Raw genomic sequence first — 26229 nt, 5'->3', positions numbered from 1 at the left:
TTTTGGAGCAGCCCAGGGGCAAAGTACCATAAATAAAACTTGTTTTAGAGGGCAAGTTATGTCTTGGGTGAAGGCACTGGTGACGCTTTCAGTCCAAATTGACAGCACGACACAACAGCCACGCCTCAACCTTCCAGCCGTCTTCGAGCAAAACAGGCTACTCTTGAGAAAGTGTGTGTCGCAACTTTTCAACTGAGTCTAATATTGCAGAATTGGAATATGCCATCCCAGCACAGACAGGGAAAGCGACGCCTTGATGCACCTGCAGATAGCCGGCTCCAGCCCACTTTGGCCCCAAGGTACCAGACCAGTGCAGGTCTACATGGCAAAAAACAACCTCCTGACCCCCACAAGGCGATCTAATAAAGGGGAGGATATGTTGTTTATGCTGTGCAGGAACACAACTTGCGAGCGAGGGTTCGGGCCCCTGTAGCCCGTGCCAATTAGTGTTTCCTACGAGGGCACATACACTTTCCCTCGCCAACGCCACCCCAACAAAAGCAGTGCTCGTGTCTTTTTCCGGAATAAACCGCCTTTTTAAGTGTTCCCCTGCGTCAGCTCATCATTGACCGCGAGGACACAACAGACCCTTTGCTCTTGGGCACGAAGTTTTCAGTTGTGTGCCTTCTGCCCTCCCTCTGACTGCATTTCCAGGTAATTGGGGCGCCTGCTAGGCTGCCAACCAGCAAAGCTGTCCTCGCTGCCAGCGACACAGCATGTCTTCGTTCGTTATCTTGCAAACAAATAATAATAATAATAAAAAGCAGTGCCTGCACTTGGATAAGTACCCAAAATCGCACTGAAAAATCAGCTCGCTGCGCGGTTCCCCAGCCGCGGGAGTGGACGATTTCACGCGAGCTGTGCCAGTTGTGTCCCACTTTCTGGTCCCCAATGCCTACTCCCCCCAGCCCCACCTACACATGCGTGCGCCTTGGGCGAAACGACACAACGAACCCGGCGCAGCTCACATTGAGTCCCATGTATTAAAATCCTCACTGTTACGTTCCCAGTTCATTTGTCGCAATCTGACGCACTGAACTCGCCCGGGCAGCATGTGCGGGCCGCCATTTTGACGTTTGACAAGCCTTGGCCAGGCTTGGCTACGGAACTGACTGCATGAAGCCGCACGCGGGCGCGATTCATTACCACAAGATGGCCCTATGTTACTCTATGCTATCCCCATGATCACTGTGCTTATAATGGAAGTTTCACTTCGGAATGCGGGAAGTGCGTGTTTGCCATAAAAGCACCACCGTAAGAATAGCACGTGCTCTCGTCATCATCGTGTACTTCAAGCTTTGAGAACACCGTTGAACTTGCAACCGTGAACTTTGTCGTGCCTTGATGGCGTCGCGAAAACGGGAGGCACTTTCCCTTCAGGAAAAGCTTGACGTACTAAAGCAGTAGACAAGCAGCCAGCGCGAAAGAGTCGACATCGCTAGGGACCTTGCATTGCCACACGTGGTGTTACCCAGCAATCGCAAAAAGAGGCAATTCTACATTCTCAGGTTTTTTAAGGTTCGAAAGCCAAAGTTGCAAAAATACATGGTTGCAAGTCAAAGCTACACTGTTTTCGTTCATTTTTGAAGGTTTCCTCACTGCTGCATCTTCCTGGCTGTTACGTTCTTTTCCAGGCCCAGTAAAAAAACGTATGAATGGGGTTCCACTGCAATACTGGTCGAAGTTTTCACCCACTTCACGCTCACATACCCCCTCCCCCGCATTCCCAATCGGATACTGCATATTTCGAATACAGCAGACATTTTTTTCACCATTAAGAGGGTCTGTAGCAACGGGCGTAGACTATATACAGTTGAACCGCGATATAACGAACCTCGATTTAACGAAATGCACGATATAACAAATTTTTCCAAGTTTTCTATCAAAATATTTTGCTAAATGCATGTATTTTTATCTCGATTTTACGAAGTAATTTCGTGCGGCACTTCCGATTTAACGAAGTCGTGGCAAGAAAGGAACAACTAAATTCCGGTCTAGGCACGTTTTATTTTGCCTCTCAGAGCCTACATTGAAAACATTCAGTACTCGCATCAACTCTTAATAGGCTAAAAAAAAAAAAAAAAAAAAAAAAACACGAAATCTGCGGGTGACAGCCATTAAAAGCGATGAAAGAAGCTGCCCAAACCGCTAGCGGTCATAGACGGTTTAATAGTGCGGCTGACATTTTGACGTCTCAATGATGATAATGATGATTAAAGGCCTCCCCTTTGAATCGGGGTGACGGCATGTGCCATTTAGCCTATCTAGTAGTTTGAATTTAAGGTAAGTCGACACCTTCAAAAACGCATTTTATGAAAAAAATGTCTTCTTTTAAATTTCGCATTTTCAACATCACTGTCTATTGAAGAATATTTAGAAACAAAATTGTGCTGTTATCTTAACCGGTTCAAAAGTTACAATTTTTCAACCCCGCCGAGATGCATCAGAAACCGAAACTGAAGGTTTCCGATTCCGCAGTATCTGCCATATCGTCCCAAATGTTTCTTCGTATATACGTTACGTAATGCTAATTTATTTAGCTACATTCTAAGCTTTTGGACACATTTCGGGATATTGTACATTTGATGTATTTCAAAATTTTCACTAAGGGGCAATGGGTGGCACACTCGTTCTCACGTTGCGCGCATTTGCATTGCCTTGCGTTCGTGTCTGGTTGTCCGTGCTTTTTGTATGCCGTTTTAAGCTCATGGATTTAGTTCTAGCCTCGCATGGAGACAGTTATAGTACTTTATAGTCTGCAGTTACAGTTATAGTACGAGGACGGCTTGCCTGACCACTGACTGTCATCGTATGACGAAGGCTGCATGTGAGTCAACTGTAAGACGCGAAACAGGAAAAAAAAATATGTGCGCCTCAGCTCGGCCAAACGGAGATCGTGCCGGTTACAGGGAGGGTTCAAGCTATAAGAATGGCGGATTTTTGGCGCATTGACTGTTTCTTATAATACGTAAAGAAGGTCTAAACCTTCAAAGCCATTTTTCTCAAAACTTGATTTTTTGCAACCATTAGTTACGCGAACAGCGATAACTTTCCTTCTAGAAATTATTTTCTTACGAAACTTTGTGTGCTGTTTGTTTATATACAGAGCTATGCAATCAAGCAGATTGACTGAAAAATATTAGTAACTTTTTATATTATGGCCAGTTGTGTGAAACCCAAACGTGCCAGATATCAAAATTTTGAGTCTTTTTATGATTACGCAACTTAGCTTAAAGATGTGATATTCGTGGAGGTCAGTTGCACAGGTTATTGTCTTCATTATGTTCCTGCCAAGTCGTGTTTGAATCACACCTACCATTTTGTACTTATGACTGTTTGCGCAACATGCATATTTTGGCGCATTTTAATTTATGTAAATTTTTTGTTAGACATTTTTAGCAATTTTATCTATTTAAAGTTTCTAACTGTACAAGCTTTACAAGCCAAAAATATAATTGTAACGTTTGGGCTACAGCTGATAATTTTTTTTTCGAAGGTGGTGACCTACCTTAAATTTATTCCCTCAACTCGGATTTCTTTTTAATTCTGCCCTGCCGCTACCCCTGGCTGGGATGTTATTTTATCGACTTCCCTGCTTTTTTTCCACCAATACTCTAGCCGCTGCTTAGTAATACCTACTGTTGTCCAGTTAATGCTTCCATCAATTGCAAAGCCCAGTGCCTCAGGAAGTAGGACTTTCCCCCCCAATTCTATCCGGCTGAATCTTTTGGCATCCTATTACTATGTGGTCGATTGTTTCTTTATCCCTGCCACATCCAACACGTCTCATCCTGTGACGAATATTTGCTCATGTAAGTTCGAGTTCTCAAGCAGCCAGCCCGCGCCTCAAAGAGCAACGCACTACCTTTATTGTTGTCATAAAAGTTCTCTTTCCGGATCTCTTGTTTGCTTGCTTTGTAGATTCCCAGCGATCCCGTCTTTTCCATCCTCCCTTTCCACATGAGCGTCTCTGTTTCCTTCACTTGCTCTTTAACTGTCCTCCCCCCTCCCCCCCCCCCCCCCCCCCCCTGCTTATTTGCCGCGGTCAAGGTATATTTAGTCGCCAGCTTTCGCGTCCTCTTCCGCCATTGGGTGTCCACACTTTTAAGGTACACGTACCTGTGCACTCTGGCTGCCCAGTTCTTCTCATCTAAATGTCTAAGCCGCTCCTCGAAACGTATTTTACTTTGCGCTTCCCTCGCCTCAAATGAAGCCCAACCCATATCGCCTTGTACCGCCTCATTTGTAGTCTTACTGTGCCAGTGCCAATCTGCCGACTGCCTTTTAGTTAACCTCCAGTCCCGACAGGATATAGGACTTTAAGCATAATACGGCATTAGAGAACGTTGCTTACGCCAGTGCCCTCTATGCTTAGGCTGCCGAAGTCTACTTCCAAGCTTTTTTTCTACGCGTCCTTGCTAACGGTGCTGCTGTTCTAGGTTGTGCTCGTGAGTCTTGTAAGCAGCATGAGCTCTCCAAGGGAAAGAAAAGTGTTCCGAACAAGAGCCTGAGGAAGTGAGGGTGAAACCGACGGCCACCGAAGTGATGGATGCCATCGACGTTCTGCAGAGGCACGCAGGCGCACACGAATGTATAAAAGAGCAATCCTTGTTAGCGCTGTCAGCATACGAGCGTCACATAAAACCCACCCTGGTCAAGAAACGCCAAGCACTGCTAAAACTTCTTCACTACGGCTTGAACATCGAGTGCTGGTGCCAATAAATTGATCTCTTTGAATGTGGTCATCTTCGTTTCACCCCTGTTCATTAGACAGCTGCGATGCGGAGAAATCGGTTTCTTTAGGGCTCAATGGGCATAAAAGTAAATGCTTAATCGAATTTGGGTGGAAGATATTTAATGTAAGCTTTCCGCTTTAGCGGTAGCACGTAAGCGCTGCTCCACACAGTGAAGCGATCCGCGTGTACTGCGCTCAACCCACAATCATGGCTTTATCTCGAGTGTCGTGGTTGCATCACATGCAGAGCCTTTGTACATGAAAAAAGTATTTTGAAAGTTTCATAGCACCGTGCCGCTGTTGGCCTGCCGCACCGCTCAACGCCGCGCTTAAGCCTTAAAGAGGCGTAACTTCGAACCAGCACCTCGCCGGGGTGAAATTAATGGGGCATGGGCACGGGTTCAATTGACTAACGATGGTGTTTAGTAGTGACCGAAATGAAAAAAAAAAAAAATAAAAATAAAATAAAATAAAAAAATGGAAACCTAGCCTGCTATCGTATTTAATGAGGCACCGTGGAAAAAGAACCGGTTTTACGATGACACATCAATTACCGTCGGCCATCCGAATTCCATATCCTAAGTGTTTGAAACTCTTCACACAATTTTCGCGGCCAGTTTTAGTACAAATTTCGCCTTATGTGGAGAGGTAACTACATAGCAGTTGTTTGTGCGATGGGCAAGGTTTTGAAACCTCAATAACTGGTTAAATGAACTGTAAAATCGAAACCTCGATTTTACGAAATTCTCGATTTAACGAAATTTATGCCCACAAGTACAACTTCGTTATATCGACGTTTAACTGTATATGCATATTGTTATGAGGTGGCAGGACTAACAAGAGGAGCAATGATTAGTAGTAAAGCGATATATTTACGAAGAGAAGGAATGAAGGAATCTATTTACAATACGGCCATGACAGCTCGAGATGAGTCCGTGCCACCCAATGCTTTATTTTTGTCGGTGTGGGGCCCCTGGGGCAATGAGCCAGTCTCCACTTCTACTTCCCGTAACAATATACAGTGTGTTGCGACGATAACTAGAACACTTTAAAAATTTTTCCTGAGCGATCCGCAGCTCTGTTCACGCTCAAACTTCACACAAAGGTCGCATTTTGTGGTCTATTTTGTTTGACAACGGGAACAACAACGGTAGTTACCTGTTTATTCTGAAAATAAATAAAAACGATTTTCGCCTATGGGAAAATGGCGGCGATTTGGACGTGCGAGCCCGAAAACCGGGTTTTCTGATCGTCTGTTAGCTCATTTCTAGGTGCATTTTCTGATCGTCTGCTGCACCACTTGGCTCCGTACGTGAATCCCAAACATGCGTTTCACTCTGCAGGCGGTTCCGTCGTTCCAACATCAACTTGCGCTGGCTCGCACGTCCAAATCAGCGGCCATTTTCCCATAGGCGAAAATCGTTTTTATTTATTTTCAGAATAAACAGGTAAGTACCGTTGTTGTTCCCGGTGTCAAACAAAATAGACCACAAAATGCGACCTTTGTGTGAAGTTTGAGCGCGAACAGAGCGGCGGATAGCTCAGGAAAAATTCTGGGGACCTGAAGTGTTCCAGTTATCGTCGCAACACCCTGTATATTCACTTAAACTCCGATCTAACGAAGTCACCAGGAACCGCGAATTATTTCGTTAAATTTTCCTAAAATCCGGACTGACATTTTACAAGCAGTTAATTCGATAAATTCGATGTCTAAAGGGAGGCGCATCCCAGCAGCTACCATGACATCATAGTTGTGGTGGCCGCGGCACTCGCCTGCCGATAATTTGGTAATGCACTAGAGTCCATGGTGAAAATAATGAGCCAGCCGGGGTTTGCCCTGAAGTCGCCACACCCGGCAGAAGTGATACACAGCACTTTTTGTTGTAGCACTTCCCCACTAAGCAGAACGCTCATGGCTCTCGTATCCTTTAACCATGTAAACAAAACTTGCTGGCCGGGGCACCGCGGTCGGCGGCCCAAGGACGGCTGAGCTTATCTCGTAAATATCCGTAAAAGCTAAACTAGATGCCTCATTTTCTTTTCTGACATCATGCACTGATAGACTTCGCGACGTTCTGACGAAACACATTCCAAATTGCTCGATTTTTAAATGTGCCTGTTTTTCTTGCAATACTTCGTTAAATCGGGATTGGAGCTGAATCAATTTTGTTAGTTTCAAATCAAATTCGATTTTGTTAGTTTCAGATCAAATTTGTGAGAGATCGGAATTCATTAGGTCGAGTTTTGACTGGTCGCCCCGCAAAGAGCACCCGAGGTAGCGTAGTGGAAGGGGAGGAGGGAGGGAGGGGGGGGGAGAGAGAGAGAGAGAGAGAGAGAGAGAGAGAGAGAGAGAGAGAGAGAGAGAGAGAGAGAGAGAGAGAGAGAGAGAGAGAGAGAGAGAGATCCCTCATTAACACGAACTCGGATATCTCAAAATATCAGTCAAGTCGAAACTTTTTTTCGCCGTGCATTTACCTCCCATAGGCCCCATGTATTTGCCCACTTTTATATCGAAACAATTTTTCTGGGGACCTGAAGGTTTGCTACGATAGCTGATAGCATATCTGTTCCCACTACGCACCGAATGCGGTTGTGAACGCCAAATTTACACTGTGCGAGGCCGATGTCCCGGTTACCGGAATTCTGTCCGACGCCTACATCGTTAAGATGGCTGTGGATGACTCAGCTGATCACAAGGACGAAGAGGAGCCTTGAGAAGGGCCCAGAACGACAGAAGCAACAAAGATGCTGCGCCTGCTTCATGTAGCAGTGGCGACCAACAATTGATGCAATGCATTGAGCAGTTGGAGAACGCTTCTGTAGTACCAGATACGAACATGAAACAGGGCGAGCATCAGGCGGTTCTTTCTTCCGCGATAATAAAAATGTTTTTCCTGCTAACTTTTCCCCCTTAATTACGGAAGCTCCTCTGTACAGTGGAGCTTTTATTACCAGAATCAGCTCTTATTTCAGTGACCCAGCCAGCAATTTTCGGCATTCCGCCTAACAAACTCCACTCATCTAGAAATTTTCTACGGATTTTATGACTTTGAGTTAATCAAAGATTACTGTATATCCTCCACAACGCCCAGTGTATCAAATTTCATACGCGGAGTTTGAGACGCCAGGAAGTTTGATTGATTGATGTAGGGTTTAACCAGAGTCCTTCAATGCTTCTCTGGTCATGAAACCCCCAGCCAAGTTTCGTACGAGGACAAAGGCTACCGCGAGAGGCGCCACCGCAGATCGGAGGGCATCAGGTGGCCGCTGCTGCTCTGTAGCCAGACCGGCAGGCAGGAACGCAGTAGCAGCATGCCCGTTCGCACCAAATTTTTTCGCCACTCATAAAATGTTAAGTCCATTTGAGCGGCCTACGACACGTGAAGCGAAAGTGCACTGCTGATAAGGCGGCAAGCGTCTGTTTTATCTTACTCTGTGGTCCGTTCCCTGTCAAACGCGCTCTGACCACGCCCCCGGCTGCCCTCCGATCAACACCAGCGCCGCGGCACAGCAGCGTACGAAGCTCTCCCATAGCGTTGTGGCGAAGTTTCATGACCAGAAAGGCATTGAAGGAGTCTGGTTTAACGCTCGGACGCAACACAGGCGATGAGGCGTGCCGTAGTGGAGGGCTCTGGATTAATTTTGACCACCTGGGGATCTTTAACCGGCGCCGAAATCTCGAACACATGGGCGTTTTTGCCCTTTGCCTCCATCAGAAAAGCAACCACCGTGGCCAAGAATCGAACCAGCCGGGAAGTGACGATAAATCACGTTAAGCTAAGACCGAAAGCCCAAAGTATCGTTTTTGATACCCTGACGAAGTTTTCTCATGTGAGTAGTTAAAAAGGCGCCAGCATATGTCTGCTGACAGCTCGAGAAAGATGACCGCACTCTGGTGGTCGTGTGGTGGCATCCCAACGTCATCATTTTACTCGAAAAACAGCGAGTATTTCCCTTTTTCGTCCTACATTTGTCCATTTTCTTCTTGAGAAAATGTTGCGAGACCAAAATGTTTTTTGAGTTGTTGTGTTTGAGGCCCACCCACTGTTTAACGGTGCTTCAAATTTTCGTGCATCATATTTGATATAGTGGGCCTTCATTGATGGCACACTTTTCGTATCACTATAGGTCCGCTTTCTAATACAGCTTTCAAAAATAAAAATCTTACGTGTTTGCTGTTCTTTTTATTTTTAGGGCCTGAAGCTAGGAGCATATTAGACTGCATCATCGCAGGCGAAGATGTCAGTGATTTTAGTGACTTGTCAGAAAGTGACGAACATTACATACCCCTAGCTGCCCTGAACCCCTTTGAGACCAGTGATGATGAATGTGCAAACTAATAGCAAAAGAAAAAAGAGAGAAAAAAAAAAAAATCTCAAGAACAGTCGCACAAAAAGCCTATCCAACAGGTGAAACAGCAAACAGCATATGACTGCAAGGCCAAAATCCACACTGACAATGCCTGCCCTGCAATGGTTGGTGTGTACAGCAGTATTATGGGGGGGGATTGACCAGCTAAGTATAAGGTGTTGCTGTCCAAGTACCCTATTCACTCCAGGCGCTGCTACATGTATCTCACATGCCATGCTATCTTCATCTGCGTCATGAATGTGTGCAATGTCCACAGGCACCAGAGCCACCAATTGAAGGAGCAGCCACTCAGGCTGAGGACACTACTTGCCAGCACATCAGAAAGACTGATCTCCACAGAAAAAGCGCCAAGAGGATGGCCAACCAGCCCCCTCCGCCTTTTGTGAGGAAAATGAAGGTCACGCCTGGTCATCCCAGAGATGACAATCGAAGAGACAGGGTCAGGCATCATCCAGTGTGACGAGCAAGCGACTTCAATGCAGAAGCTTTGCACCAAGTGCTAGCACACTTAGCACAGTTATACGTGCTAACTCTCTGCCTGAACATGCAACGCAACTGCTTCTTCGAATACCACAAGCCAAACGCCTGCAGCTGGCAAGGAGGCAGCCAAAGAGCCCACTGTATTATATACAGAGTTGTTTGTTTTTGGGTTTTATATTTTTTTCAAATCGGGGGTAAAAATCGCGGGCTATTTTTCAAACTGATAATCGGGGAGAAATCAGGTTTGTTGTAAAAGCATTCCGAACTTCAGGTTTTTTTCGGGTTAAAATCTTCACATGTAATAAGTACTACACTTAGTTCGAAGGTATAACGAGCTTGTTAGCTCTAAAGCGTTAAAATTGGTGTTTGTTTCAAGCTAGTAATCAGGGAGACATAAGGATTTTCCAGCAAGTACTCCCCAAAATTTGCGCTTGTTTGGAAATGAACCAGTAATGATGACGGCAAAGAGCATTGATAACCTCCAAAAAATGAAATATTTTATTCACAAAAAGCTCGTCATAGATTTTTTACACACCCTCCTTTATGTACATTATCATCCGCATGCGCAACACATCAGTAGTCCCCACTCGAGACCTATCCGATCGGTGAACCTATCTAAGCCACGAGAAAGTTCTCTCAACCCCACAGCTTCCATTAGCTACGCACAACAATGTCAGATGCATTTTCCAGCCTGCGGTAGCGAGCGGTAGAGTCATGCCAATAATCAATGAGTTCAAAGTTTGTGGGGCTTGCGTTGAGCAAGTACTTGTTGAGAATGGTGGGACCGTCAGCGCACAATTGTGCAGATTGCTACATTTAAAAGGTCTCTTTGGGGAGAAATCGGGTTTAACTCGTTTCTCCCGACACATGTTCGGAGTGTAAAAATTGGCCAAAATCGGGTTTTACTAGAAAACGAACAACCCTTATCATATATGATACGCTTCGTAATTTTTAAATGGTTTGAAATTTCATTTTTGTTTTTGCATGAAGTCCCATTAGCCCTAAATGAAGGTACACGTTTCTGGAATTTTTATTTGGCTGGAAATATGTTTAGGCTTTGTGGGGATATACATATATATATATATACACACACATACATACGTACCAAAAAAATTACAAAAAAATAAAAAATAAAAAAAAAAAGGACACATCAATTTTCTTGCACGACATTCCTGTGCAAAAGATTGGCATAATGCTGCTCTATGACCACTGGCTCCGAGTAAAACCTGCTAAACTCACCAACTGCTCTTCAGCAGCCAAATTCTTTAAGCCATCAGGGATATCGCTACCCAGCCTATCCAGGAACTCCTGAAGCTGTACAGAGAGCTTTCGGTCCTTGGTTGTCAGTATCATGTGCACTACTGGCCCATCAGCTACACGCACAGGGTCGTTCTGAAAAGTACGGGAAAGGAACAAAAGGCAAAACAAATAAATCAAACAAATAAAATAAAAAGGCAAATGTAAGGGCTTGTAGTAAGGGCTTGACGCCCTTACAGCAGAATATTTTGAGTCAACACTGAATGCCTTTTATACACTAACATGTAATGAGCTGGGGCGGTATTCTCGAGTTTTGTCCCTTTTGCGTCCCTTTCAAAAGTGTCCCTTTTGGCGAGCCCTGATTGGATAAAAGCAAACAACCGGATGTGACGTAACGCAAGCGTGGCAAACATACTGCCAACGCCCACTGCTTAACCGGAAGTACGTCGCGATGAAAGGGACGCAAAAGAGACGTTTTCAAAAGGGACAGTTACGAGAATACCGCCCCTGGTCAAGTTCAACACTATGTTCATGCAGTGCCTAACCCCTTGCACATTTTCCTATGCAAAATAAGAGGGGACAATGCAAGCAGGTCAAAATATTACGTGACTGCACTCATCTAGCTTCAGTGTATTGGGGCTACCTACGCAGCCTCGGTTATTTCATTTAATCCTAAACCCACATCTTCCAAATGGCAGGCCATGAAATGAAGCCCAAACTATTTTAAAAATTAGCGCCCACCTAAAACACCTCCTTCCTTGCCAGGCCTACTGAGTGACCAACAGCCTGCTGAAAAATTCTGAAACACATATCAAAGCTATTTATAACGATACTGGTGACAATGTCAGATTGACCTACCCTCTTCCTCCCATTCACCTTCAAGCAAATGCAACAAAAGAATTGTCCTGTGACATCCTATGTCCTGGGACAATATCGACACCCTTCAAGTTTATAGCTGTCCTATAGTGGCAGAAAAAATAGTGCACAACTTGCCTGCTCTTCAGGATCGAGCATGTTGTCCGAAATGCAGGAATAGCGGAAGCCAAAGTTGAACTTGGACTCGAAAGGTATGTCGTAGTGAACCAGAATCTTGGCATCCCGGACGTTGGCCAGGGGCAGCAGCTCATCCTGAATCACAAGGACGGGCGTCTCGGACCTCTCGTACGCAGCCCTCCAGTCGCTGAGCAACTCTGCACACGTTTGAAGAAGTGTTCCCCATTACTCCGTTTGTCCTGAAACAAAAAACTTTGCTCCCTAGCCATGAACACTATGTACACAGAAACTTTGCTCAGGTTATTCAACTGGAGAAAAGGCCCGGCACATGCAGACGGAGGGGAACAGCCAGGTACAGTCAAATTCAGCTACAACGAAATTTAAGGGACATGTGAAAAATTTATTTAAAGCGGTAATTCGTTGAGGCAAAATGTGCCCCAACACACCATGAAACAATAAAAAAGTAGCCCCCTATCCCCTTCAGCGGCAGTGTGTACAATTTGCACATAAAATTTGCCGCCACAATATGCAAGAGCCTTTGGTTTAAATAAAATGGTACATCACGTGTGCATTGCCACGTGCCTTGTAAGTCGACGACTAGCGTCTTTTAGTGTTTTTGCACTGAAACTGAAGCCACAACAAGCGATCAAGATGGACACCTCCAGTTTTTATGAAACGGCACTCGAGTCCATTGCATCTTTTTGTTTGTATGGGTTTATAATGCTTTTACAAGATTGTTGTTCGTATCAGCTGAACGTATAAGGTTGTGGCTTGTCGCACATGAGAATTTTTGTGATTTCTGTAAGAAATGGCACTAGGCTGTGGAGAAAAAAAAACTTGTGTGTACAGTTGTACACATGGTGCCTCAACACTGCAAGAACCAACCAAGCAGCATGTTGACATCAATTGCCCACAGGTGATCGCCGAGTACAACCAGTTCATGCGTGGTCTGCACGAGCTCGACTTTCTGATGTCGCTCTATCCCCTCCCAGGCAAGACCAGGAAATGGCCAGTGAGAATGATATCACACTTCATTGGCTTTGCACAGTGCAACAGCTGGCTGGACTACATTGGTGATGCGAATGCTGAGGGACTTCTCAAAAAGGGAATGAAAGACGTCATGGCATTTCAGTCAGACATTGCATGTACCGTATAAGCCACAATATAGGTCGAGATTTTTTACACAAAAATTTGCCAAATACCGTATTTACTCGCGTAATGAACCCTTCTCCATTTTTCTTCTTGAGAATTTACTTTTTTGTCACTTTGAATAGAAAATGCAGCGAGAATATGCTTTTATCTCAGCATGGTTGCTGATGCCATAAACGATTGCAGCAACTTGATATCACGCTACAGTACGCACAGAAATGCTAAAAACGCATTCCAACGAAAAGAAATCACAACGGTAAGCCGGAGACGTGAGCCCGAATGCTGTGGCTCACAATTTAAAAATTGTGCGCTTGCGTAGCGCCACCTGCTGAAGACAAAACAGACCTTCTTGCGCCGTGAAAACGTTGTGGCGTGCGAACAAAGCACAAAACGTACTCCGCACTCCTTCCCTGCTCTTTTCTCTACCGGTTGGTTCAAGCGGCGTGCGAACAAAGCACTAAACGTACTCCGCACTCCTCTATTCTTGCTGCTCCGCGATGTCGCCATTACGCTCCGTGGCTTTGTTATTCAGCTGTGTTCCTACCTTTTCTTGTGCTCCTGGAGCGCGCCGTACGATGGGCTAGTACGTGAGCTACACAGCCGGTTTTAAACTGAAGGTAGTGGAGCATGCGTTGATGCACATGGAAACCGCGTGGCTGGGCGGCTAAAAGTGTTGACCCAGTGCGTGCGAGACGTTTTTGGGAATTGAACAGGGATCCCCGTGTGTTTCGTGGCCCCAAAGAAGAAAAAAGTTTTAGAATGCCTTGACGGTGCGGAAGATGGTGCACTGCGGGCCGACAAGGAATGTGAAGCCGCAAGCAACTTGAGGACAGCTCCATGGCGAGTAGGGGGCCACTAGCATGTTGGAAATTTGTTGCTCCTTTCGGTTCTCTTGCTGTCAGTGAGCGTGTGCTATGCATGTGCGTGCTATTTTCTTCTTGCTCAAACAAAAATCACACACTTGGCGCCAGTTGACCGCAGCATTTACAAGAACCGTCACATAGTACGCCCAAGCCAGCGGAAAGATGTCAGACTAGAGCCAGTTAAGTGTCATCGAAAAAGTGCACGCTACTGGCTTAAGCTGAAGGGGCGGCTGTCGGTGTGTAACACTTGGAAGACCCCGTTTCGTGGGCGTCGAGCTCCGCACATGGGACTGAAGGAAAACGTGGCGACTTTTGACCGCGAGCATCAAACGACGTTTCTATGAATGAATGGTCGGCGACAACCCCAAGATGCCTGCTGGCCACCTCCACAAACCGGCTCTTGCGACGATATGCTCATGGTCGTTTTATGTTTGGCGCTCGCTTCCTGATGACATGGTCTTGTGAGTATTTAAAAAGTGCTTCACCCGCACTTCTCCGTACTGCACCGAGGACCACTTACTGTCTGGGAGGCAGCCGGACGGAAGCAGTCATCCTACATGATTGCAGATCGCTTTAACGAGTATCCTGAGAAGAAAAAAGTGTTTTAGCCTCAATAAAACGATGCTGTGTATTTTCCCCCCCCCAATTTCCAATGTGAAATTTTTTTTTCTTCCAATTTCTCGGCCACAAAGTAGGGAGGGTCGACCTATATTCTGGCTTATACGGTAGCTTAATGGGACCCTGCAACACTCACCATCGACTACTTGGAATGTATTTTGGGGTAAAGTCTATTGTACCAGATATCTCCTCCCGCAAGAGTTATGAAAATCCATTCACTAACACCGAAACTAAGCGAGATGAGAAATCGCGCATAATTGTTCCTCTCAACTCGACCACGGACAACGCGACAAAAGCTCCGCGCTCTCTCCCGGAGAGGGTGGCGGCTCCGGGCGTTCTCTTCAGCGGCCTTCGATATATCACATGCCGGGGAGCTTTGTCCTTTTCTCCACAACGTGGAGGGGTCTATTTCCGGTCTGGTGGCACAAAAAAGCAGGCATTGCTGCTTGCTCGCAAGCACGCACTCAGGCTGGTAGGGCGTTTTTGAAGCAATAAACATTCGTTGTCGAGTGGTCTCGTTGAAAGGGGAGTATTGAGTTCGTCACTCAAACTCCGAGCGCCCTCAAACCACAAAAGAAACACCAAAACTATGCATACAGGTTCAGGCAAAGAAGTGGTTGGTACACAGCGCCGCCGACGGCGGATCATCAAGGAAATGGGAGAAATAAGCCGCGAAGTTGACCAGCGACAGCCAATAGGACAGCCATGGCCCAAATGATGTCGTTTAGGCCATGCCAGGGGTGCATAACGAGGATAATTGAAGACAGCGCAGTTGTTTTTTCCGCGTCTTTCACAGCGATTTGCACGCTTACCGCTTCACGTGCACGTGTAATATTTGGCTCAGGTATTCTTGGCAGTGTAATCTAAACGTCGCGCAGGTTTACTTGCACTGCACAAGTAGTGTTGCAGGGTCCCTTTAATTGCAAGCAACTGGGCTGCTCCAACTAAGAAGGGAAGACCAAGCAAGACCTCTCCAAAGCCTGTCTGAAAATCTCATGTCGCAACACCGTTGCTAACAGATTCTAGAAGTTTTAATGGAATGAACCACTGGCCAATTCACATCAGTGCTAACTTCTCTCAAAGGTGCCGGAATACAGACTGTGTTTCCAACTCAAGTTTACCTCTGCCTCAGTGAATTGCTTCTTCAAATTACATGTCAAAAAGTAGTGGCGTCGAAGCAATCAAGCTTGGAGGCATTTGAAATTCACTCTTGAACCCTGGTGACAAGTGAAGTACCTGAAATAATTTTTGATTGCGCTAATGGTCATTGACATGCTTTACCGCCCAGAGGCGACATGTGTCCAAATGTACACATTACAATTTTTGTTTCTTGGATTCATAAACCCCCTTTGATTCATTTCACTGAGTTTGGGTTTGTTTTTAGAAGCCATATTTTTAGGAATCACAATTTTCCTCCTTATTTATCTTAATTTGCATCTGAAGGGGGTATGTTATCCGCATCACTGTGTGATGTTCGGACATTGATACCGGCAGCCGACGGTGCGCACCGAAACCCAGAAGAGCAGAAGAGCCAACGTGCGTCCCACCCCGCGTTCGAGCAATGACCGCCCCTGGGAGACATCACCATGCTGACCCCCCGGCGCCCGGAGGAGGCGCCGCCTATGCATGCTCCCCGCGCTACGACCGGCCAGCTGCCAATCCCCCGAACGAGCAGCCAGCTCTGCCTTCCCTCCACACACCGGCGGAGGGCATAAGAAGCCCCGCACATCTCTCGATCACTCTCTCGCCACCCGCCATCGTAGCAGACGCCGTAGGAGACATCCGAAAGTGCTCCTGAATCCTAGCCGAGGCCTCAGAGTGAGAGGCCCTGTCTCTGAGGTCCAGCGCCAGCCGCCTTCCTGACTCGCTCCTAGGCTAGGGGGAATGGCGCTAGGGGGAATGGTCCCTTCTTTCACAGGAGATGGAGAGGGGAGGGGGGAGGGGGGGGGTGTAGCATGCAGGATTTCCTGCATGTTTTGGAACAGGTAGGCTGCTTAGGCCGGACGGACGGACGCACAACTTGTGGGGATTGCATGCTGCAAGATGGTTGGAGCTGCGTATGAATTTGCGTGGCACAACAAAGCTATCGCTGCCACAATGAAATTCATTGATTTCAAAGCACTGGCGACTAAGCAGTTCGACACGGAGCCAGAATGCATAAAGTTACAAAAACTTTTGTTTTTGTAACTTTGTAAAAAAGGAGGGCGTGCAGTTCTTTGTGAACCAGCACCGCACGCTGGGCACCACCACCATGGCTAAGCATGAGGGTTCGAAGCCCACAAAGAGCTGGTGAACGAGCAGCTGCGCGCCCAGTTTTTGAACGGGTTACGCGACCTCGTGTGAAGGTTTACTCTATCGTGCGACCCAGAGGCCTTTGAAAAAGCTGTCGAAGCGGCTGTGAGGGAGGAAAGGAACGAGCAGGCTGTAAACAGCAGTCATACTGATTCGGAGCGTTTGGGAGACAGAGGAAAATAGAACTGTGCTCATGGTTAGAAAAGGTAGAACGCCTTCTGGAACCTACAATTGAGCTACAGAACTAGCAAATGCTACAGAACAAGCAAATGCAACCAAACGGAGGCCATCCAGACAGTGGGTGGAGGCGCACAGAATGCTATACCTGCGTCGAGTATGGCCACATATCTAGAGATTGCTCGCAGCATGCATCGCCCCGAAACCAGCAACGAAGGATGAACAGGGGAAGCCCCACTACCAACACCGAAGTGGGAATGGCGCAGAACCAGAGAAACTAAGTGTGCCCCCTCTTACCCTCCAAAGGGCTGATGAGAGAAGCGAAGGCGGCATTGAAAGGCTAACGATACATGTCTGCGGCGAAACGAGCCAAATTATATTGTGCCACGTCGCTGGCATCCCTCTTAAGTTCCTTGTGGACATGGGGTTGAAAATTAGCCTTCTGCGAGAAAGCGCACTGAATCAGGCCACAGCCAGGTGGCAAGACAAATTCGGGGCAAGAAGCAAAACGGTGCGCCTCGTCGGCATCACCGGCGACGCCCTTGAAACGGTATCGTGTTGCGAGTTACCTGTAACGCTAGGGGTACGTAACTTAAGCCCGACGTTCTTTGTCTGCACCGAAAAAGCTATGCTTTCCATGGCACGTCTGATAGGACATAACATTATCGCTGAGGAAAAGATCTTCCGTGGCGACAAACGGCCGAGTACCTGTTCGCATAGTAAACACCACGCTACAGGAGATCAAAATTCCCAAGAACACATTGATTTGCACCTTAATACCGGCTGTGCTGGCAGAAAAGCCTTCCAATGAGGCTGTATGCAGGTGTACAGAGCGAGCTGATGTGCATGATCTGTTTAACATCTCGCACATCCCCGAACCTCAGAATTGCCAAATCCCAGAGCGGATGCACGAGTCAAATCCCACGTGCAGAGTCAAAACGGATCAGATAACAGGCTTTACTTCATGTCAACGGCAGTGTGCATTTTCTCCATCAAACTGCGGTTTTAGTGCAAGCAAAGCTGAACATAGCTTTATCTTCGCCAGTCACAGAGTTGCGAGTGTTGACGAAGATACACCGTAGACTACTTAACTAGAGTGTTTTAGAAGGCATGATTAATAATGGCTGGGGCCTCGCAGGTGTGCAGCTACGGAAAGTTGCGGGCAACAAAGCTAAAGCCGACTAAAATGGTCAACAAAATTGATGTCCACCTCCAGTAAGCTGCAACCTTTCATGCAAATATTATTCTGTTTGTGATGAGATACAAAAACATTTTACGTCTGGTCATTTTCCATTGATTATGGAGCAGCGGCCGACACCGGCAAACGAAACCATGCAAACGCGACATAAAGAAACGCAAAGAGAAGGTGGAGAAGGCACGTAGTACCTGTGGCCTTACGGATAAGCCAAAACCAAATTCCATAGCCACTCATAGCATTGATGAAACTGAAACCACAACCAGCGTGATGAAACTGAAAACGCAATGTTGCAGCCAAGTTTCAGGCATTGGGCATCATGGTGGTTGTATCTCCGTGGTCGATTCAGGCGCTGATAAACGAGTTTGGCGCGACAGGGGTGGTTCGGCACAGAATGGTGCAAGGTAAATAAGTTTGGCGCTCAATGGCACAAATGACGACGCAGCTGTTCCACCCGTGACAGCTGGGCAGTGTGGTTGCACGCAGATGGTTTCAACATCCTTTTCCTATTGCCATGTGGCAAAGAACTGCATGATATAAGTGAAATAGAGTAGCTAACTAGGTAGTCAACACCACGAGTCAAGTAAGCACACGATGACCCCCCCCCCCCCCCCCCCCCGAGCACTGCAACTCCCCCTTTCAACAAATGTTGGACAAAATGCCACCCCGCGTAAGGAAGTGATGCATCAAACGGAAAGCACAAGCCAGGTTAACTGGCAAGTTTAACTGGTACAGGTGGTATGCGGCTGACATGCGCCCATGAAATTTGCTGCATCATGATGAGTTAGTGACTGGATATACAAGCCCCTTCCACAAGGTCCCCAGGCTGCGCATGGTGTTGCAGCACCAGAATTTGTGAATTCCTTGGCCATGCACCACACCTACAACTCATCACAGGATTTCAAGAAGACGGGCCAGTACGTAAATGCTGCCCCCAGGCATATTGCCTGCTCGGTGCTGCAGGACCGCTAGCGCTGATTCAAGTCACTCATGCAGCCTGCCGCACAAAGCATTAGAAACCAGTAGTCAGCCATACAGCATGCATGGTGCATTCTGTTGCTTTTTCCTGCAATGAAAGCTTTTTTGGGCAGAATGGGCAATACCTCAATGAAAGATTGACTCAGCACTCTTGTAACATACTTAATTAAATTAGTTCGGGTACGCACTGTCAGCACAGTAGACGAGTGCTTCTACAAAAAAGCAGCAGCCTCGGCACTAAATTAAAGCTATGGATTGATTGCTTACGAGGTTTAACACTTTGAGGGTCACGGCCGTACATGTACGGCATCAACAAACACTTTCAAAATGGTCAATGACGTACATGTACGGCATTGCTTGTATCTTTAAAAAACGCGCCTTTTTCGCCAACTTCTGTTGCTTGGCATGTGCTGCCACACTTCGGAAATACGTCAAATTTTTTTCTTGCGCTGATGGCTCTTTTTTTTATTTTTTATGATTTACTTCAGCGGCGCGCCAGCTATCGTTTGCACATCCGCTAACGAGGGGGCGCGCTGGGTATCGACCACCTGGCACCTCTCACTTTTTGCACCTGCCACAGACCAAGGTCGCCTGCGAAACCGATGAGGCTCTTTTCTCCCTTTTTTTTTGTATTTTATGACCGGTGCGCCGTCTATCGCTTCCGCATCCGGCTGCGCACGCCCGCGTGCGCGCAGCGGCTGGTTTTGGTATCGTCCTCCGGTCACTTCCCGCTTTTTGCATCCGCGAAACTGATGTCTATCTGATTTCGACTCACTCAAAAGGTGCCGCTTGTTACTCTCTCGTTTTTATTTAGAATTTCTCATGAATAAACCACATATATGTAACAACATAAACGATTTCTTTGTCACTTTATGGTCACTCTAAAAAACTTACTATAATTTTTTCTCGAAATAGATTCATCTGAAGAATTTAAATCAACAATAAAAAAAATCAACCCTGGGGGGTCACATTTGGCGAAAAAATTCGACCCTCAAAGGGTTAACATACCGACACTTCACAGGCGATGATGCGTGCCACAGTGGAGGGCTTCGGATTGATTTTGACCACCTAGGGATCTTTAACGTGCGCAGAATTCTCGAACATGCGGGCGGTTTCGCTTTTCACCTCATGAGAAAAGCAGTCAACGAGGTTGGGAATCGAACCTGCGCCCTTAGCAGCACAACGCCTGAGCCACTGAACCACTGCAGCGGGTGCCTTATTGAGCATCTGAAAAGCAGACAGGCAGGAAAGTGCGTACCTTCCTGCCTGCCAAGGGAGAAAATTCACTCAATACCACCACCTAAGGCCACACTTTGGGCCTATATAGACCAACATGTCAGTTCCACCTGTTTAAATGCCAACAAAATTGTCACCTACTTAATGCGAAGAAAGAGGCAGCACCCCCGCAAAGGTACCTGGCTAGCATAGAAACCATAAAGGAGGGTAAATAAGTACTGTCCAAGATTTTCTGGCGTGGCCAGCTTAGTGTTATTCAAAGCTTGCATAGATAAGCCTGCAGATACTCACCCTGAATCATGGCCATTGTCAGATCTTCAAAGAGAAGCATTGAGAACACACTGGCCTTGAGAAGCAACTGCTGCACACCAACGGCGGTCTTTCGGTCCGCAACGCACACCACCATTTTCTTGCTAAGGTTACCTTCCACAATTCCTGTCGAAAGAAAGAGATGGTGTAGTAGCTTTACCACCAGCGAAATAACCCCCCTGAAAGGCATGACTCACCGAGAAAGGTTTCCCTGTGTGCCCCACGGGAGACAAAGGAGACCATCGTGCGTACTTGGGCGTAAACGGCAGCCTCAAAGTACGAGTTGATTGCCCTGATAGGAGAGGTGGCGAGGGGAGTCGCTTCCAGGAAGTGACTCAGGCTGTTGGTCCACCGTGTCGAGCAGACCACAATCTGAGTCATGCGGACACTCTTCTGGCGCCGTGACAGGCTCGCTTGAAGCTCGGTCGTCATCGCTGTTACCTGCAGCCAGAGAAGCACCAACTGAGAGGCTTGTGGGAAATTAGCCATCAGGCAGTAATCACAAAGAGGGAAAATATGTGCCACCTGTCCGGCTCGTGGCAAGCACCCAAACGAAAGTACCAGGAGTAGGTTCGCCAGAAGTGGCTCTCAACTTTAAAAAAAAAAAAAATATGACCGAAACATTCATTTTCTTGAAATCACATATTTGGCTTGAATTTTACCAACTAAGGTGACAAAACAGAATCTGTACAAGTGGACAAAAAAAAAAAAAAAAAAAAAAAAAACGATTCTCAGAGCTCTCTTTTTTATAACAGCATTAGTGAGCACGGTTATGTTGGTATTGCTAAATCACTCAAGCTCTTGCCTTCTGTTCCCCGGCCACATCTTTTATCGTCACTCACTCGTGAATGACAGAAGATGAGAGACTGTGAAACAAGGCATCTGATCTATAGTGAAACGCAATAGGCTCTCTGGAATGACTTTCTTGAACGGGTGTTGCTATGGCAATGAGTGCCATGGCCGCAGCATGAAAGGCTGCTGCTGTGTGATCACGCCCAGAGTTCATTTCATTCTTTCGGTCAGCCAAGCTTGTGTTCAGCCATTCATCTGCTGTGGTATCTGACGCAGACAATAACACGGAGTGAATGTCTGAAATCGTAAGATAGGCTGGTTGGCTCAAAAGACGGAATACATCCAGCACAGTGTGGTACACATAACTTCACCACAATCCATCACCAGAGTGTGAAATGCAGTGCGTGCATTTGTAATAGGGGATTGTGAACTTTTGGACAGATTGTGATGTTATAAAACGTTAAATTATTGCCATGTTTGGCACCAAGCTCATGAGCCTTGGAAACAGAACTGATGCAGCTTATGATTAAACGTGAGTAAATATAATTTAAGCTAGCAAAGTGAATTTAAACTTTAAAGCAATGCAACAAACCAGAGCACAGTTGTTAACTGTGCACCGCGAAGACACAGCTGTGGGCTACGTGCACGAGTCATTGCCTTCCTTTAGCAACGTTTGCCATGGCACTTTTAGCGATCATGTAAAGTGATCTTTAGCAAAAAAAAACTGCTCAAAGCATTAAAAATGTACCTCACAGTCGCACAATTTTCCAGATTAAGGTTTTTTTACAGAAATTATAACTTCAATGTATACATCAATGGTCCAGTACATTTTGGCCGGCCTGGCTGGCTGGCCGGAATGTTAAAAGTATTGTAAAATAATTTACACAGTGAAGTTTGAATTGTGCAACAATTGTACAGTGTGTAAAGTTGAATTGTGCAACAATTGTAAAGTTTGAATTGTACAAAGCTTCTTTGCATCTCCTTTGTATCCTTGTAATGCTCTGGATAAGAATTTTTCACAGTTAACACTTGCACTCATGAGTGGTAAGTTGCTGCTCCAGGCAAGGTTACAAAACATAGAAAGACCAAAGTCAGTCCTCAAATTTATGAAAAGAAAAGAATGCCTTTGTCCTTCCCATGGCGACAACTCTACGTAGGAAAGTTGTCCAGGGCAATACAGGTAACCAAAACACCTACTATGCATTGACAGACCCCCCCAAGTCAGCAAACTGGGCCGCATACTCTTCGCGGAGTAGCTGGACAGGATGTTTTGAGATTAAAAAAGGCTGCAGAAGCACTCAAATTTCAATGCAAGACATTCAAAAAAGAAAAGATAGCAAATGACTACAATCCTGGTGCCTTTTGATAAAAGAAATCTATGGTACAACTTAAAAAGCCATTTTTTCAAAACTTTATTTTTCTTTTCTGCCACCTCCTCTGATTGATTTTTTCATGACTGCTCAATTTATTTTGAAACCATTTCTTTTCTTTTCACTACCTTCCTTGAAAAACAGTGCAGGTTGTGAAATTCTTGGTTTCCCATTATTACTTCTTGTGAAGTTTGATTCGTTTAAAGTCTACTGCCCCACAAGAAAATAAAAACCAAGAAATTTTGCATTGTAATAAAAAACTGTATCCCGACCTCATACATTCATTTTGGAATGCACAGTGCTCTCAGAATGTTTTTGATCACATTTTGCAAGTTGCTCAAGATGAACAGGAGAAAAATTTCATAACTAGAAAAGTGTTTGAGGCATCACTTTGAAATATTTAAGGTGGTATCACAGAAGCATCTCAACTTACTCTCTACATTCATCATTATTCATGAAAAATAGTAAAGTAGATTTGTAAAACTGTGTCCCCTGTTAATTGGCTTCTGCAGGGTCTCTGGCTCTTTATTTTATTTCTTAGAAGCCATGGCTTCAGCATAACAATCAACAGCATGCAAGTCATAAAGCTGGCATAACAAAACTTTTTATCTGCTTCTGGCAAAATGCCAGTTAGAAAACAGATTGAGAAAGGGAAAGTGGAATGAATGTCGTGCTTAGGTACGCATCACAGACCAGCCTGCAATGTGATGGGCTGTCCTCTTCAGGCAGCTCCCCCCCCATTTCAAAATTACTGGTAGCGGGCAAAGTTCTCCCCAAAAATTTTTGAGAGGTGGACATTTTGAGAATGAGGGGAAGGGGGGGGGGGGGGGGGGGTTCAAAATAGAAGTTTAAGGGGGCAGTTGGGTCTTTGGGGCCGAAAAACAGTAAAATAAAGCGTTTTCTGAAAAATGGCATTTTTGGCCTTCACGGCCATTTTTCTATCAGTTGTAAATTTCCTCATCAAAAGGAACCATATTTTGTTGTTATTATATTATAATAGCATTTTAAAGTGCACTCTACAGCTCAGTTAGCGCAGAATTCGATTTGGAAATGGCACTTTTCTTGCAATGCAAAGCAAGCATTTCATCCTCAGATATCTCGGCTCCCAGAGCAGGTACAACTGTAATTCTTTTTGCTTCTGACACCAAAATGTGTGGAGAATACAATGTTGGAAACAAATTTTTCAAATGCAGGCTTTGGAAAATTATTATTGTGTTCAATTGGCACCACCCGCGAGCCATTTCTGGCAGAGCGCGGGAGAAGCGAAGATCACTGTGTTGTAAAACGACCAAAAATAGCTGAATCAAAAAAGTTCTTCCTATGTTGTATTCTTTAGTCATTTCTCTGCCTAGCCACGTGGTAATTACCATTCTGTATGGAGTGATTATTTTGTAACTGTGACCCAAAATAATGGCAATTAATCATTAACTCAAAATATAATCAACTTACAAAAAATCTAATGGCATATTTGAAATCAGCACAAAAAACTCTATAATGCCGCGCAGTTTCATTAAAATTGGTTGGTAAATAAAATTTTTATCACAAAAATTGCACAATTCTGGTCAAATACCAGGTATTGTGCATTGTGGTGGCGCAGCATGGCGAAAAATGGACACTCTTACGAAAAATAAAAAGTGACAAGCGCAAGCATTGACTCCAAGATTTGCACGCAGCTGGGAATGTGACTTCAAAGCTACTTGTTCAGACTCCTTTTCACATAACAAAGAGGGAGATGCTGCCGCTGGCATTGCCCTTTTTCTTCTGTAGCAATTTTCAGGTGCGAGTTTCAAATGGGTCATTCGGAGCGGTGTGTGGCCTACTGAATGCAGTGGGCAGTGGATTTGAATTTTGAATTTGTTTCATTTTGTGTTACAACAAAAATGTGTACAATACAAGATTTCAGGAGGAGGCCCCAGAGTCAGAGACTGAAGGGGGAAGGGGGGAACGGAGCAGTGGGCAGCATTTCCACCTCCGGCTACCTTGGAGAGAACCCTGGTTGTGGGTTATACACACGAAAATATGGGACCTTGTACAGCGAAAAATTTAACTCCCATTACGCAAGTAAACAAAGTAAAACCCCTGTCACACGTGCTTATTTAAGTGCACTTACGCAGAGTGCAGCCTTGGCCCTGATGTCAGTGACGATAGCCGGCGTAAATATTCCGCAAAATTACTTGAAATTCCCCCTCTTTATCACGTGGGAAACAATGTAAACATTTCGTTGGGTTTGCATTGTTCAAAATCACAACTGGCGCTTCACACAAGTCCACAAAAAACGTTGTCGGGACAGCGATTGAACACCAGCACTGATATCTTCACCGTTATTCACTGCGAAGCGAATCGCAGCAGCATTATCATTGGGGGGAAAATTATCTGAAAGCATGGGATATAGCAGAGAAGGCTGAAATGGGAGCACAACCACAGGGCCACAAGAAACTGTACGTAAACGCCGCAGAGAACGGCTGACAACACCCCACCAGGCGGTGCTGGCACAGCGTTGAGAGCGAGTTTATTTTTTTATTTTTTTTTTTTGTCGCTGCTTCTCGTTTTGTAGAAATAAATCAGCAATGTATCTATAACCAACTTTTAACATTACCTATTACCATCTAAGCGCTCGCTGTTTTCTGCTATCTTTCCAGATTTTCGGATCCCTGCTGACGAGACTACTCACTCGGCGAGCCGGCCCCGGTAAAGTGTGTTTCAGGAACGCACTCAGCTTAAAGTGCGTTCCGTGGAAAGTGTCATTTGCGTTTGCCATTTCGCTGCTCCCGAATGACATTTTAGCCGAGTGCACTCTGTAGAAGTGCACTTAAATAGGCACGTTCAACAGGGGCATAACATGGTTTGTTAGACCTGAATCTTTTTATGGACATGCCACAGCAGCAGTAACATGATAAAGACGAGTGTGCAGCAATGCCATTACCTCGGCAGGGTATTTCTCCAGAAGCCGTTCGGCGTCGTCAAGTATCAAATGGCAGCACCGGTCAAGGCTGAGAATGAAATGGTCGTAGTTCCTCATGTAGCGCAAGAAGCTTGCCGGGGTTGCCACCAGTATGTCGCACCCGTTGGCAATCTTCTCCTAAGTGCAAAAAAAAAAAAAAAAAACAATAACATTAACACTATAACAAATAAAAATTAACAAAAAGAGAGAGATAGTGTAGCAAATCGTGACATTAAATGTGAACCGCAGACAACACTGTGAGCTCTTGAAACAAGTGAGCCATTACCTCTCGTCCAATTTCTGCCCCTCCAGCGTAGAGAACGTCGCAGGTGAGGCCACTGTTCCCGTCTATGAGCATCTGGAGCTGGTCAAAAACACGCTGCGCCACCTTCCAGGAGGAGGTGAGAACCACCGCCTTGGGCTGTGCAAACAAGGTGACAAGGGCAGTGGGTCGTTACAAACAGGCTGCTAAG

The 26229-nt window shown here is 45.8% G+C and overlaps 1 protein-coding gene across 3 annotated transcripts in view; it reads right to left on the bottom strand.

Annotated features, from left to right (window-relative positions):
• Nucleotides 1–26229, bottom strand: part of LOC144155165 (uncharacterized) — a 116479-nt gene that overhangs the window by 7096 nt on the left and 83154 nt on the right. For all 3 annotated transcript variants that reach the window (XM_077686445.1, XM_077686446.1, XM_077686447.1), the window contains exons 14-19: nt 26043–26177; nt 25739–25894; nt 20851–21094; nt 20636–20779; nt 11837–12033; nt 10826–10978 (exon numbers count right to left, since the gene is read on the bottom strand). In XM_077686445.1, coding sequence (XP_077542571.1) covers nt 10826–10978; nt 11837–12033; nt 20636–20779; nt 20851–21094; nt 25739–25894; nt 26043–26177 — 1029 coding nt within the window. The remainder of the gene's footprint in view (nt 1–10825; nt 10979–11836; nt 12034–20635; nt 20780–20850; nt 21095–25738; nt 25895–26042; nt 26178–26229) is intronic.

Source organism: Haemaphysalis longicornis, unplaced genomic scaffold (genome assembly GCF_048455015.1).
Source record: "Haemaphysalis longicornis isolate Haplotype H1 unplaced genomic scaffold, Haemaphysalis longicornis Haplotype H1 scaffold_1, whole genome shotgun sequence".
Lineage (NCBI taxonomy): Eukaryota > Metazoa > Arthropoda > Arachnida > Ixodida > Ixodidae > Haemaphysalis > Haemaphysalis longicornis.
The sequence above is the reverse complement of the archived record's forward strand: the minus strand, read 5'-3'. Positions and strand labels throughout refer to the sequence as shown.